At 44.9% G+C, this 13,436-nt stretch overlaps 1 protein-coding gene across 1 annotated transcript; it reads right to left on the reverse strand.

The window, feature by feature from the left end:
• Positions 1 to 340: 340 nt before the first annotated feature.
• LOC142194202 (olfactory receptor 2AT4-like) lies at positions 341 to 9,457 on the reverse strand. Its single transcript, XM_075263220.1, has 3 exons — positions 8,515 to 9,457; positions 5,953 to 5,999; positions 341 to 424 (listed from the first exon to the last, which is right to left on the reverse strand). The coding sequence occupies exons 1-3, from the start codon at positions 9,455 to 9,457 to the stop codon at positions 341 to 343; spliced, it is 1,074 nt and encodes a 357-aa protein (XP_075119321.1).
• Positions 9,458 to 13,436: the final 3,979 nt, after the last annotated feature.

A 13,436-nucleotide genomic window follows, 5' to 3' on the forward strand; every position in this document is an offset into this window, starting at 1 on the left:
CTTTAATAACTTAGAAACCCAAGCCTTCAAGAGTCAAAAAGACAAACTTGACTTGGCTGGAACTACACAATCACATTTTGCCAAAATTTTATTTGCAAAAATTACCAATAAAATGTTACTGTTGATAACAAAAAAATCCCAAAACCTAATGGAACAAGACACCAAAAGGAAGCAAAAATGTGTGAATACAACAATAAATTCGGCAGCGCACTTGTTGGTAGTAAAAGATGAAACATATACGAAAACATATAGTAAGGAGTTTATCAGTTGTATAAGTCGGCCCCTCGCACAACTCGTAACTTTGTCCAGAAGGAGGTAAAACAAACCCTCTGGACTGGTGTCAACTATATCCTTGGGGCATGATCTCCGACTTATGGGCTCTGTAGATATTCACCAGATTTCTCTGCTCCATAACCCTCACAAACTATCAAAAAAGGAGAAGAACATAGTAGATGCCTTGGTGGGATGGAGGACACATCCAAAATGTTGGCAGTTCATGCACGATAACCCTATCATGGATCCAGGCAAACCCATAGTTATACAATGTAACAGAGGTAAATTGTATGGTAAATTGAGCTGGATTATATCATACCCTCAGATAAGATAATATAATAAGAGATAAAATAAGAAACCCTGCACAACTTACTCTATTGAGGTCAATGAATCTCCGGAAGCTCAGAGTGGATTATACAAGCCCTGTCGGGTTCCTGCTGTATTTATACACTGTCTCCAGTCCCGGGGGTAGAAGTCTCACATGTATGGACGTCCTCGCAGGTGGGAAGATGTACAACTTCTCATTAACTTTTTGCATCATCATAATTATGTGAGTACAGATGTTGTGTTACTGTGCATGGAGTCCTATGTAACACCACAGGTAATACATATGTCCAGGACTTAATATTGGTGGAGGTGTCAGATCAGCCAAACCAGCTGACCCGCACGGAGTGCTCGGGTATATGACATTCCAGATATTTTAATATCCCTCTCAAATGGCCTCCACATCCTCTAAAGTACCCGCACAAAATATAGTATCCATTCAAGTGGCCCCACAAAATGTAGAATCCCTTCAAGTGGTCCCCACATTGTGCCCCTCAGTGACCATTCTATCATTGGGTTGAGGGGATATCATCACTCCATAGGGAGAGACCACCATGTAGGTGTGTGGAGTCTTATTAAGCCCTGTGCAAAGGAACATGGGAAGAATATGCAAATCTGACTTCCATGATGTAATTAGGATGTCAGTGCCTGAAGTATACACACCAATAGAGGGCGCTCACTGAGAATGTGCAAGTCTATCCTCCATGATGTAATTAGGAAGACAGAGTCTCGGGCAAGCAAACCAATAGAGGGCGCTCCCTTTAACAGCATGCCGACCTTCCCAGAGGCCTTTGTTTGCAATGATGTTGGGATTTTACCAGAAAGACTGTACCTGGTACCCATTATCATAGGGCTCGGTGAAGGCGCATTGTTTGCCCTATGGTTAAAGTGACTGTAAACCTCACCTCTATATAAACCTTACACTAGTTTATCTACCTGGAGACATTCAGATATATTCAGTTCCTTAATACTGAATTGTTTCAAAGGCTTTGAAGGCCAGAAAAACTTCTGGAGTGTTCCCCTTCCTGTCGTCTTCATGTTTTTTTCCATATCTTTAAGGCTGATGTCTCTGTACAGTCTAGTCTAGACTCTAAAACATGACAGTCACTTTCTAGACAGAGGCGAGGGGGAAATCCAACACCCCTACCCTTAACATTGTGTGTGTGATGTGGTGAGACCCTCAAAAATTACTTTTTTGGCCCTTGAGGAGAGCCCTTCCAAACTATAGCGCCCAAATACCAAACACGTATATAACTGGAGATGGGGAAGGTATATAGAGCCCAAAATCCTCTGTAAGTTATCTGTATACAAGCGTACTGTATAGCAAGTATACACCTAGCTTACAACAGGTATAGGATAGGAGATGGGAAAGGTAGATTGGGGGGAAATTAGTTGCAAAAAGATTGTATATACAGATGGTGTACAGATGGTGTATATACAATCTTCAAGCAGTGCTACAACTAAGTTGGTGTAAGGGCTCGTTCACATCTGCGCCCGGTCTCCGTTCTGTAGGTTTCCGTTTCCTGCACAAAACAGAGGCAGGAGACGGAGACCTGCAGGAGTCTTTCTCACCCATTCATTTGAATGGGTAAGATTGCTGCCTAAATAATTCTAATTCCTAGCTACCCCTGGCAGAACGTCTCTCCCTGTCTACTTCACAGTCGCATCTGAACCGAAACTGTCACCCACTATTCTTATAGATTGGAGGTCGCCTGATTTCGGCAGCCAATGACTGTATACATTTTTTATTCGATGCCTCCATTTGTCCTAGTTCCCATCCCACCTCCCCTGCACAGTTATTGGTGTAAAAAAAAGTGCCAGGGAAGGTGGGAGGGGAATTTTTTTTTTACTGCTTTTACTGCGTGGTATTCGACCAAGTACGAATATTTTGAATACCGTAATATTCAATCGAAAACCTACTCGCTCATCCCTAGACCTAAGCAGTCACATAGAGCCCACAACATCATGGTGCATGTGTCAAGGCATCTTGATTAGGGTTGAGCCGATCTTGAGATTTCAAGATCGTTTTTAAAATCCGATTTTCGATCATTTTCTGTTCGAACCCAATTCCGATCCCAATTCCGATCCTAATGCAAACCAATGGGATTTTTTTAATAATCGAAAATCGGATTTTAAAAATGATCCTGTTCACTACACAGCATGTAGTCCAAAAATTGAACGCTTTAATTGTTAGACTCCACACTGTGTAGTGATTGAAACAAAATCCTCTGACTACTTAGTCCCCCCTGATGTCCACTTACCTGCACAGATCGCTGCCGCTCCCCGCTGTTCTCGCTCCTCTTCTCTCTCATTCACAGGCCTTCAGAGCCACCGTTGTGGCTTTGGAGAGTGTGAACGAGTACAGGGCGGGAGTCGTGAGTGCATCACTCACGTCTCCCCTCCCAGTACCCTCACACACTCTCCTAACCCACAAGCCCCGCCTTCTTCCTAGGTCTGTAACCCTAAACTGGGAGCTAGGGGCGCTCTGAAGGCCTGTAAATGAGAGAGAAGAGGAGTGAGAACAACGGGGAGTGGCAGCGCTTCTATGCAGGTAAGTGGACTATTCTGTTTCTAGTGGACTATACTCTTCTGTTTCCTCCCTGCTGTGCCTTATACTCAGCTCTGCTACATCTCAGATGTAGCAGAGCTGAGTATATGGTAAAGCAGTGTTAAATATTATATATTTACAATATTCTCTAGCAGACATGGGGTTAACACTCTACTGATATCATATCTGTTGTATTTTTGGTACATGGGTGCGGTTAGAGTACACCATTTTAGAAATCTCCTTACATAGCTACAAGATGGAAGGTAACACCCACTCTCATGAACATAAATGAGTGACAGACACACACGTCGTCGTCGTCATCCATGAGGGGGATCCATGGGGAATCTATGGCAGGTCTGTCTGCCATCCCTCTCTGTCATCCTGGACAAGATGTCGTGAATATTCCAGATGACCAGACCAGATGACAAGCATGAACCAAGCTGTAACTACAAGATATCCAGATGATTTAACTTCTCTGAAGATGTAAGCTATTGACAATTGACTGATATTTGTGTTCTTTGGACATTTTCCCTGTTCCTGTGTTTTCCTTCAAGATATTAATAAACCTCTACACTGTTTTATAACAAGCTGACTTCTTCCTATCGTGGATAAGGCCTACAACACGTGACATAAGTCTATCCCACAATTTCAAGGCCAGGTACGGATATTTAACAGTGGACACAAGTCTCACCGGCAAATACAAGATATTTAACAAGCAGGGACGAAGCAGAAGAGTAGATAGACAAGTCAATGTACAGTAATGCAGATGTAGCAGAGTCCAGTATACGGCACAGCAGGGAGGAAACAAAAGGGTAGATACTATCTACTCTTCTGTTTCCTCCCTGCTATGCCGTAGAAATGGACACAGCCGTCACGCTGAGGGTTAAGTGGCTGGACACCAGCACAGGCTGTGTGCTGGCTGCATCCATTCATTCCTATGGGAGTGTGCTATTTGAAACGGCAGTTTCAAATAGTACTCTCTCATCTCTAGACTAGCTAACATTGCTAGCTTTTCCCACAATGCTTGGCCAGTAGCAAAGCATTGTGGTAAATAACCTCTGACCTCAATCCCGCCTAAAAAGATCGGGATCGGAATTCCGATCACGATTGTGAAATTTACTCAATCGCAGTTCGGAATCCGATCTTTTCCGATCCCAATCGCTCAACCCTAATCTTGATGTCTGCACATCCCATTTGACTGCTAAGGCCCTAACACAGACTTCTGCATTCCCCAGGGCCTATAACATCATCCAGTGGCGTAACTAGGAATGGCGGGGCCCCGTGGCGAACCTTTGACATGCCCCCCCCCCCCCCCCCCGGCTGACGTCGAAAACCCCGACCAACGCCGAAAACCCCGCACGACCCCACCTTCCTACGCACACTATTACGCTCCATAGTGGCCCCTGCACACATTATTATACCCCATAGTGGCCCCTGCACACATTATTATACCCCATAGTGGCCCCTGCACACATTATTATACCCCATAGTGACCCCTGCACACAGTATTATACCCCATAGTGACCCCTGCACACAGTATTAAACCCCATAGTGGCCCCTGCACACATTATTATACCCCATAGTGGCCCCTGCACACATTATTATACCCCATAGTGACCCCTGCACACAGTATTATACCCCATAGTGACCCCTGCACACAGTATTAAACCCCATAGTGGCCCCTGCACACAGTATTAAACCCCATAGTGGCCCCTGCACACATTATTATACCCCATAGTGGCCCCTGCACACAGTATTATGCCCCATAGTGGCTCCTGCACACAGTATTATGTCCCATAGTGGCCCCTGCACACAGTATTATGTCCCATAGTGGCCCCTGCACACAGTATTATGTCCCATAGTGGCCCCTGCACACAGTATTATCCCCCATAGTGGTCCCTGCACACAGTATTATGTCCCATAGTGGCCCCTGCACACAGTATTATGTCCCATAGTGGCCCCTGCACACAGTATTATGTCCCATAGTGGCCCCTGCACACATTATTATACCCCATAGTGGCCCCTGCACACAGTATTATGCCCCATAGTGGCCCCTGCACACAGTATTATCCCCCATAGTGGTCCCTGCACACAGTATTATACCCCATAGTGGCCCCTGCACACAGTATTATGTCCCATAGTGGCCCCTGCACACAGTATTATGTCCCATAGTGGCCCCTGCACACAGTATTATGTCCCATAGTGGCCCCTGCACACAGTATTATGTCCCATAGTGGCCCCTGCACACAGTATTATGTCCCATAGTGGCCCCTGCACACAGTATTATCCCCCATAGTGGCCCCTGCACACAGTATTATACCCCATAGTGGCCCCTGCACACAGTATTATATCCCATAGTGGCCCCTGCACACAGTATTATCCCCCATAGTGGCCCCTGCACACAGTATTATACCCCATAGTGGCCCCTGCACACAGTATTATGCCCCATAGTGACCCCTGCACACAGTATTATACCCCATAGTGGCCCCTGCACACAGTATTATGTCCCATAGTGGCCCCTGCACACAGTATTATACCCCATAGTGGCCCCTGCACATAGTATTATCCCCCATAGTGGCCCCTGCACACAGTATTATACCCCATAGTGGCCCCTGCACACACTATTATGCCCCATAGTGACCCCTGCACACAGTATTATACCCCATAGTGGCCCCTGCACACAGTATTATGTCCCATAGTGGCCCCTGCACACAGTATTATACCCCATAGTGGCCCCTGCACACAGTATTATCCCCCATAGTGGCCCTGCACACAGTATTATGCCCCATTGTGGCCCCTTCACACACTATTATGCCCCGTTGTGGACACCCATTAACAATTATTATACTCTGGGGTCTTTTCAGACCCCAGAGTATAATAATCGGAGACCCAGGGGAAGAACAACATAAAAAAAAACCCAAAACACTGTAACTTACCTGTCTCCCGACTCCCCGCTGGCGGCCATCTTCAATGACGTCAGGGACGTCATGTGACCGGGAGCCTGCATCGCGACGCATAAGGACGCAGGCCCCGATCATGTGACGTCTGAGACGTCACACAAGTAGGCCGAAGCCTGCGCGGAGCCTGGAGAGGTAAGTAACACAGTTTTTTATGTTCATTTACCTCTCCTGCACTTTTGATCATTATACTCGGGGGTCCGAAAAGACCCCCGAGTATAATAGTGCTTGTGGGGCCCGCAGTGTCACTTACCGATCCCGGCCCCTGCCAGGATCGGTAAGTATATAGGGCCCGTTAGCGGCTGGAGTAAGTCCAGCCGCTAACGGCCTATTAAAAAAAAAAAAAAAAACGCAGCGGTAGCGGCTGCCACCGGGCCCCCAATGTCCCGGGCCCTGTGTCAGCTGCTACTGCTGCTACCATGGTAGTTACGCCACTGACATCATCCTAATGACTGGAACAGACTAGAAGAAGCCTGAAGAAGACCACAATGTTTTTAGTTACATGGAACATAGAAGTCTATGGTAAGAGGAGAGGAAGAGACATGCACACAATAAAGGCAACAAATTATTGATTAGACAGCTGCAGCCCCCTCCTCCCCCTCCCCTCTTCACAAATGTAAGAGACTGAGTGAAATGGAAGTGGAAAGAAAACAGCCTGAGAAATGGAGAAAGAAGAATTTTTCCTTACTAAGCTATATTACAAAGCATCTTATTGTCACTTGTGCTCTTCATTTATAAAAAGTAGTGATGGGAATACTTGCAAGTTTCGGTTCAGAGCAAACTGATTTGGTATAAAATTAAAGTGCTGTTATTATATACTGTATACAATATATAAGAAGTGGAGGCCATGGAGAGGTGCAGGAAAATTTTTAAAAAAAATTAAGAAAAATTATATTCCTCACCTCTCCGTGGCTTTGCTGTAGCGTCCGATGTTTATTCCCGGACATCGTTGTCATTTGCCGGCCTCCATAGCCAGGAGTGGACTGAGCAGAGGGGAAAACTCTGGATATTTCCCATTCCTTTTATAGCCACTTTTGGCTTTGGCTCAAAAAAAAACACAGCAAAATCTGCAATAAAAAATTTGCTCTTCTGCAAAGTGTGGCCTTAGCCTTAAATAATGAGTCCTCTAGGAAAAAGGCAAAGCGCTTGCATTGAAATATAACAAGCAGTGGTGTAACTACCGCCGTAGCCGCAGAGGCAGCTGACACAGGGCCCGGGACATTAGGGGCCCGGTGACAGCCGCTACCGCTGCTATCATTATACTCGGGGGTCTTTTCGGACCCCGGCATTCCTAGTTACACCACTGATAACAAGTCAGCCTTGAGCTGTGATTCTCCCAAACCATCTATCCACCATTTGCCCTCCCTTCAGACAGTAAGTTAGAGGCATCACTGAAAGCAAAGGCTTGGTTTTTTTTTTGTTTGTTTTTTAAAGGGTCAGAAAAAAGTTTAGTTTGAAAATCGGTTTAACCTGAAATTTTTTGTGAAATTGCACAATTTGGTAGAGGAATTTTTGCATAAGCTAATTGAGTCTTATACATAAACTGGCAAGGCACTTACACAAGGTGAGAGGATATTGAGATGACGGCCACGATACCCATTTGTTGAGCTGTCACCTAAATTTATAACCTGTAAAGTTACAATTAGAAGAGAAATAAGACGTAATGGCAGGGCCAGACTACAAAGGGAATGTACGTAGTCTGTAACAACGGAAACACATGAATGGGACAGTCAGATACAGACATAGTTACAAAGTTTCTTTATTTATTTGTCATTTGGGATGTACCATCTATACCAGTACAGGTCACATGGGTGGAGTGAATAAAAAAAAATTGAATATTCTAAGGTAGGGATCTGTAGGTGCGTCTGAGCTCTTATCTAAGGGGACTGGTCTATCTCAAGACAGAAAGCCCTAGTACATCTAACAGGCCAGATATCTCCACTAGATTCCTGTCCTGCCCTGTCCACTGTCTAAAAAGCAGAAAGCAGGGTATGAGAGCTGACATGCATCATCCATTTTGGGGTGCACTTGTGGCCACTCTCATTAGGTGCAGTCCAGTTAGTAAATCTGGGCCAATATGAGATACTGAAGAGGAGAAGTGTCAAAGGTGGTCGGTAGAGTAGAAGGTCATTTATTGCACTAAGGTCCACCACTTAGTAGATGGATGGAAGGATGTCCACCTACTTGGTCACTTCCCTTACATAGGTGTTGGCCAAATGAATGGATTGGGCAGTTAAAATCTAACTACTAGATGCTTATGTCACTATGTCACCCAACATCTACCATCTGGGGAGAATAGATTGGTCTCCATAGACATTAGATGAATGGTCAAACCCATCAAAATTGGGCAATACACATCTAATGGATGGCCAGCTTTGGGCTTAGCCTTCCCCAGTCCCAATTATTATGTAATTTTAAGTGGTAAGTGCCTCTTAAGAATATTTTTTATTAAATGCTTAAACTCCTTGGTCCTTAAGCAATATATTATCGGATTGGTCACGTGAGGTAAGAATGTATACACGCAAAGGAGCAAGACATTGACGTCTACATTAAGAATTATTTGGGTCTGGTTCATTATATAGACAAAAAGTCTTGGGATGAAGTATATAGTGATCACTAAGAGATGGGTGGAGCAGGTGTAGAAGGCTTTTTGGCCGTTTCCCAAGTGGGTGGAAGAAGACACGATCCTTATTATAGCAATATAGGAGAATATAATGAAGCTTAAAGGTAAGAGCAGGACGACCATTGCTGTAATGAAAACCACACGTTTAGAAAGTGTGACATCTCCACAAGCCAAACTATGGACAGTAGAACTGGTACAAAAACAGCCGAGGATTCTTGTCCGACCACAAGCGAATACTAGAGTAATGTTCATAGAAATAGTAATCAGTCCTGCAATGGACGATCCAAAAACACATAAGATACAGGCTACAGCCATATGTTTGTTGCAAACTATGGAGGAATAATGAAGAGGTCTAGAAATGGCAACATAACGATCCATGGCCATCACCATGAGGATGAAAGCATCAAGAGTTCCCAGGTAATGGACCCAGTAGACTTGGAAGAGACAGGCTGAGAAGGGCATTGTCTCGGCTTCGAACCAATACTTGGCAATAATTTTAGGCAATGTGATTGTGTCAAACAATAGGTCGGAAGCGGCAAGATTGGCTATGGCCATGTACATCGGCTTATGTAGACTTTCCATCCCAATGATTAAGCCCATGACTGTACCGTTGGCAAACAGAGAAGTGATGTAGACCAAAAACATGACGAGAGATACCGGTACGTAGAACTTCAGAGGGAGACTTGGAAAACCAACCAGCACAATTTCAGTGAGTGTAGACTGGTTTGTCATCCTCTTGTCAAAAATTCCAAAAATGAGAAGATCCTAGAAGAAAAAAATTATATAGGTTAGGATTTTTTTTATTTCTCCATAAGAACTTTCAAGTGAATTCAAAAACCCAATATTGATAAATGGAGAGCTTTATAGTGACCTGTATTCTGGAAAGAGTTGCCCAACTGGTCGGCGGGGGTTCTAGACATCAGACCACCCAGCAATCTCATATTGATGACCTTTCCTAATTGTCTTCAAGTTATTGTTATGTTACATGGAAACCTCTTTAATACCTTAGAAACCCAAGCCTTCAAGAGTCAAAAAGACAAACCCTACTTGGCTGGAACTAAACAATCACATTTTGCCAAAATTATATTTGCCAAAATTGCCATTAAAAATGTTACAATTATTAACAAACACACAAAGAAATAGAAAAACACAGCAAAAATGTGAGACTACAACATAAATTTTTGGAGTGCACTTGATGGCAGTAAAAGATGAAACATATACGAAGACATATAGTAAGGAGCTTATCAGTTGTATAAGTCGGCCCCTCGCACAACTAGTAACTTTGTCCAGAAGGAGGTAAAACAAACCCTCTGGACTGGTGTCAAATATATCCTTGTGACATGATCTCCGACTAGGGTTGAGCCGATCTTGAGATTTCAGGATCCAATTTCCGATCATTTTCCAGCCGATGCCGATCATGAAATTGGCTCGATCACCGATCAGGATCTGATCTTTCCTGATCCCGATCGCTCAACCCTATTAATGATATATACATAAGTAGGGTTGAGCTGATCTTGAGATAACCTCTGACCTCAATCCTGCCGGAAATTTACTCGATTGCAGATCAGAATCGGATTTTTTCCAGTCCCAATCACTCAACCCTATCTCCGACCTATGGGCTCTGCAGATATTCACAGGATTTCCCCGCTCCATAACCATCACAAAATATGAAAAAGGTGAAGAAGAGAGTAGATGTTTGGCCTTGGTGGTATGGAGGACACATGAAAAATTTTGGCAAAAGCAGCTCAGGCACAATAAGCATAAGATAATATAATAAGAGATAAAATAAGAAACCATGCACAACTTACTCTACTAATAGTTCAGGTCAATGAATCTCCGGAAGCTCAGAATGGATTATACGAGCCCTGTCTGGTTCCTGCTGTATTTATACACTCTCTCCAGTCCCGGGGGTAGAAGTCTCACATGTATGGACGTCCTCGCAGGTGGAAAGATGTACAACTTCTCATTAACTTTTTGCATCATCATAATTATGTGAGTGTCAGATGTTGTGTTACTGTGCATGGAGTCCTATGTAACACCACAGGTAATACATATGTCCAGGACTTAATATTGGTGGCCAGCTGACCCGCACGGAGTGCTCGGGTATATGACTAGAGCTATGACCACAGCCCCTTATACTTAGTGCACTTAAAGGGTTGTCTTAGACTTTTTCAATGGCTACTACAGTATGGGATAAATATGGCTTCATTGGCCAGTACTATTTTCTGGAGATGTTCCCGTTTTTCTTCTGATGCCCCTCTTATAGTTTCTAGAGTACAGGGGCTCCTCTTTAGTTTCCTATTACTCAGGCATCAGCTAGTAATGTTTGCTGAAGATCTGCAGAGAATAAGCAGGGGGAACTCCGAGCTTCGGGGACCGAGGATGGCTAAGTGGTGTTAGTTTTTTAATTATATAGCACAACTACAGTGTGGGGCCACTACAGGACATTATTAGTTACCTGGGGGCCAATGGAGGGCATTATTAGTTACCTGGGGGCCACTGCAGGACATTATTAGTCACCTGGGGGCCAATGGAGGGCATTATTAGTTATCTGGGGGCCACTGCAGGACATTATTAGTCACCTGGGGGCCACTGAAGGACATTATTAGGTATCTGGGGGCCACAGCAGGGCATTATTAGTTACCTGGGGGCCAATGGAGGGCATTATTAGTTACCTGGGGGCCAATGGAGGGCATTATTAGTCACCTGGGGGCCAATGGAGGGCATTATTAGGTATCTGGGGGCCACAGCAGGGCATTATTAGTTACCTGGGGGCCAATGGAGGGCATTATTAGTTACCTGGGGGCCAATGGAGGGCATTATTAGTCACCTGGGGGCCAATGGAGGGCATTATTAGTTACCTGGGGGCCAATGGAGGGCATTATTAGTTACCTGGGGGCCAATGGAGGGCATTATTAGTTACCTGGGGGCCACTGCAGGACATTATTAGTTACCTGGGGGCAAATGGAGGGCATTATTAGTCACCTGGGGGCCACTGAAGGACATTATTAGTTACCTGGGGCAAATGGAGGGCATTATTAGGTATCTTGGGGCCACTGCAGGGCATTATTAGTTACCTGGGGGCCAATGGAGGGCATTATTAGTTACCTGGGGGCCAATGGAGGGCATTATTAGTCACCTGGGGGCCACTGCAGGACATTATTAGTTACCTGGGGGCCACTGAAGGACATTATTAGTTACCTGGGGGCCACTGAAGGACATTATTAGTTACCTGGGGGCAAATGGAGGGCATTATTAGTTACCTGGGGGCCAATGGAGGGCATTATTAGTTACCTGGGGGCCACTGCAGGACATTATTAGTTACCTGGGGGCAAATGGAGGGCATTATTAGTCACCTGGGGGCCACTGAAGGACATTATTAGTTACCTGGGGCAAATGGAGGGCATTATTAGGTATCTGGGGGCCACTGCAGGGCATTATTAGTTACCTGGGGGCCAATGGAGGGCATTATTAGTTACCTGGGGGCCAATGGAGGGCATTATTAGTTACCTGGGGGCCAATGGAGGGCATTATTAGTCACCTGGGGGCCACTGCAGGACATTATTAGTTACCTGGGGGCCACTGAAGGACATTATTAGTTACCTGGGGGCCACTGAAGGACATTATTAGTTACCTGGGGGCCACTGAAGGACATTATTAGTTACCTGGTGGCAAATGGAGGGCATTATTAGTTACCTGGGGGCCAATGGAGAGCATTATTAGTTACCTGGGGGCCACTGCAGGACATTATTAGTTACCTGGGGGCCAATGGAGGGCATTATTAGTCACCTGGGGGCCACTACAGGACATTATTAGTTACCTGGGGCCAATGGAGGGCATTATTACTTGCTTGGGAGCTACTGGAGGACACTATTAGTTGCTCTTGGGCACTGGTGGACATTATTTTTTTTATCTGGGGATCACTGGGCAACATTATTACTTGCCTGGAGGTCACTGGGGGGTTTATTTGTTACCTGGGGGCGATTGGGGCCATTATTATACTTGAGTTTTGTTTTTTTTTCCCTCACCTGCTTTTTCTGTACCTTGTTATTTACAGGACAATACAATCTTTTAATGGGTACAAGCTTTGGATTGGTGAGGGTCCCATAATCTCCATTGAGCCCATTACTTATATAGACCTTATTCCCATGGCCATTACAGAACCAATTCCGATGGGTCTATTCAAGTCTCTGGCTCATCGCACCTCCTTACTCCAGACCTAGAGCCTGAATGGTGGAGCAAGGAGTGGATAGCTCTATACTCCACAATTGTATTCCACTTTATCTGTATCCTAACGATGGAGATACAGTTGAAATTTAGAGCTACTGCATGGAACAGTGGGAGAGCGCCCAAAATGCTGGACAGTCCCATTATCATTGGGCTCGGTGCAGGTGCGTTGTCTGCCCTATGGTTAAAGTGGTCCTGACTGTATACCTTACTTCTAAATAAAATTATCTATCAGGAGACATTTTATATTGAATTCCTTAACACTGGAGTGTCCCAAAGGCCTTGAAGGCCAGAAAACTGCTGGAGTGTTCCCCTTCCTGTCATCTTCAGGAATATACTTTATTCCATATCTATAAGGCTGATGTCTCTGTACAGTCTAGGAAAGGCCCTAGACACTAGGGGATAGGGCCAGCATAAAGAGTGGGACATAGAATCTTGTTGAGAGGGGGGAAATGGGAATTGGAGAAGACCTATATGCGAAAAA

Source organism: Leptodactylus fuscus, chromosome 2 (assembly GCF_031893055.1).
Source record: "Leptodactylus fuscus isolate aLepFus1 chromosome 2, aLepFus1.hap2, whole genome shotgun sequence".
NCBI lineage: Eukaryota > Metazoa > Chordata > Amphibia > Anura > Leptodactylidae > Leptodactylus > Leptodactylus fuscus.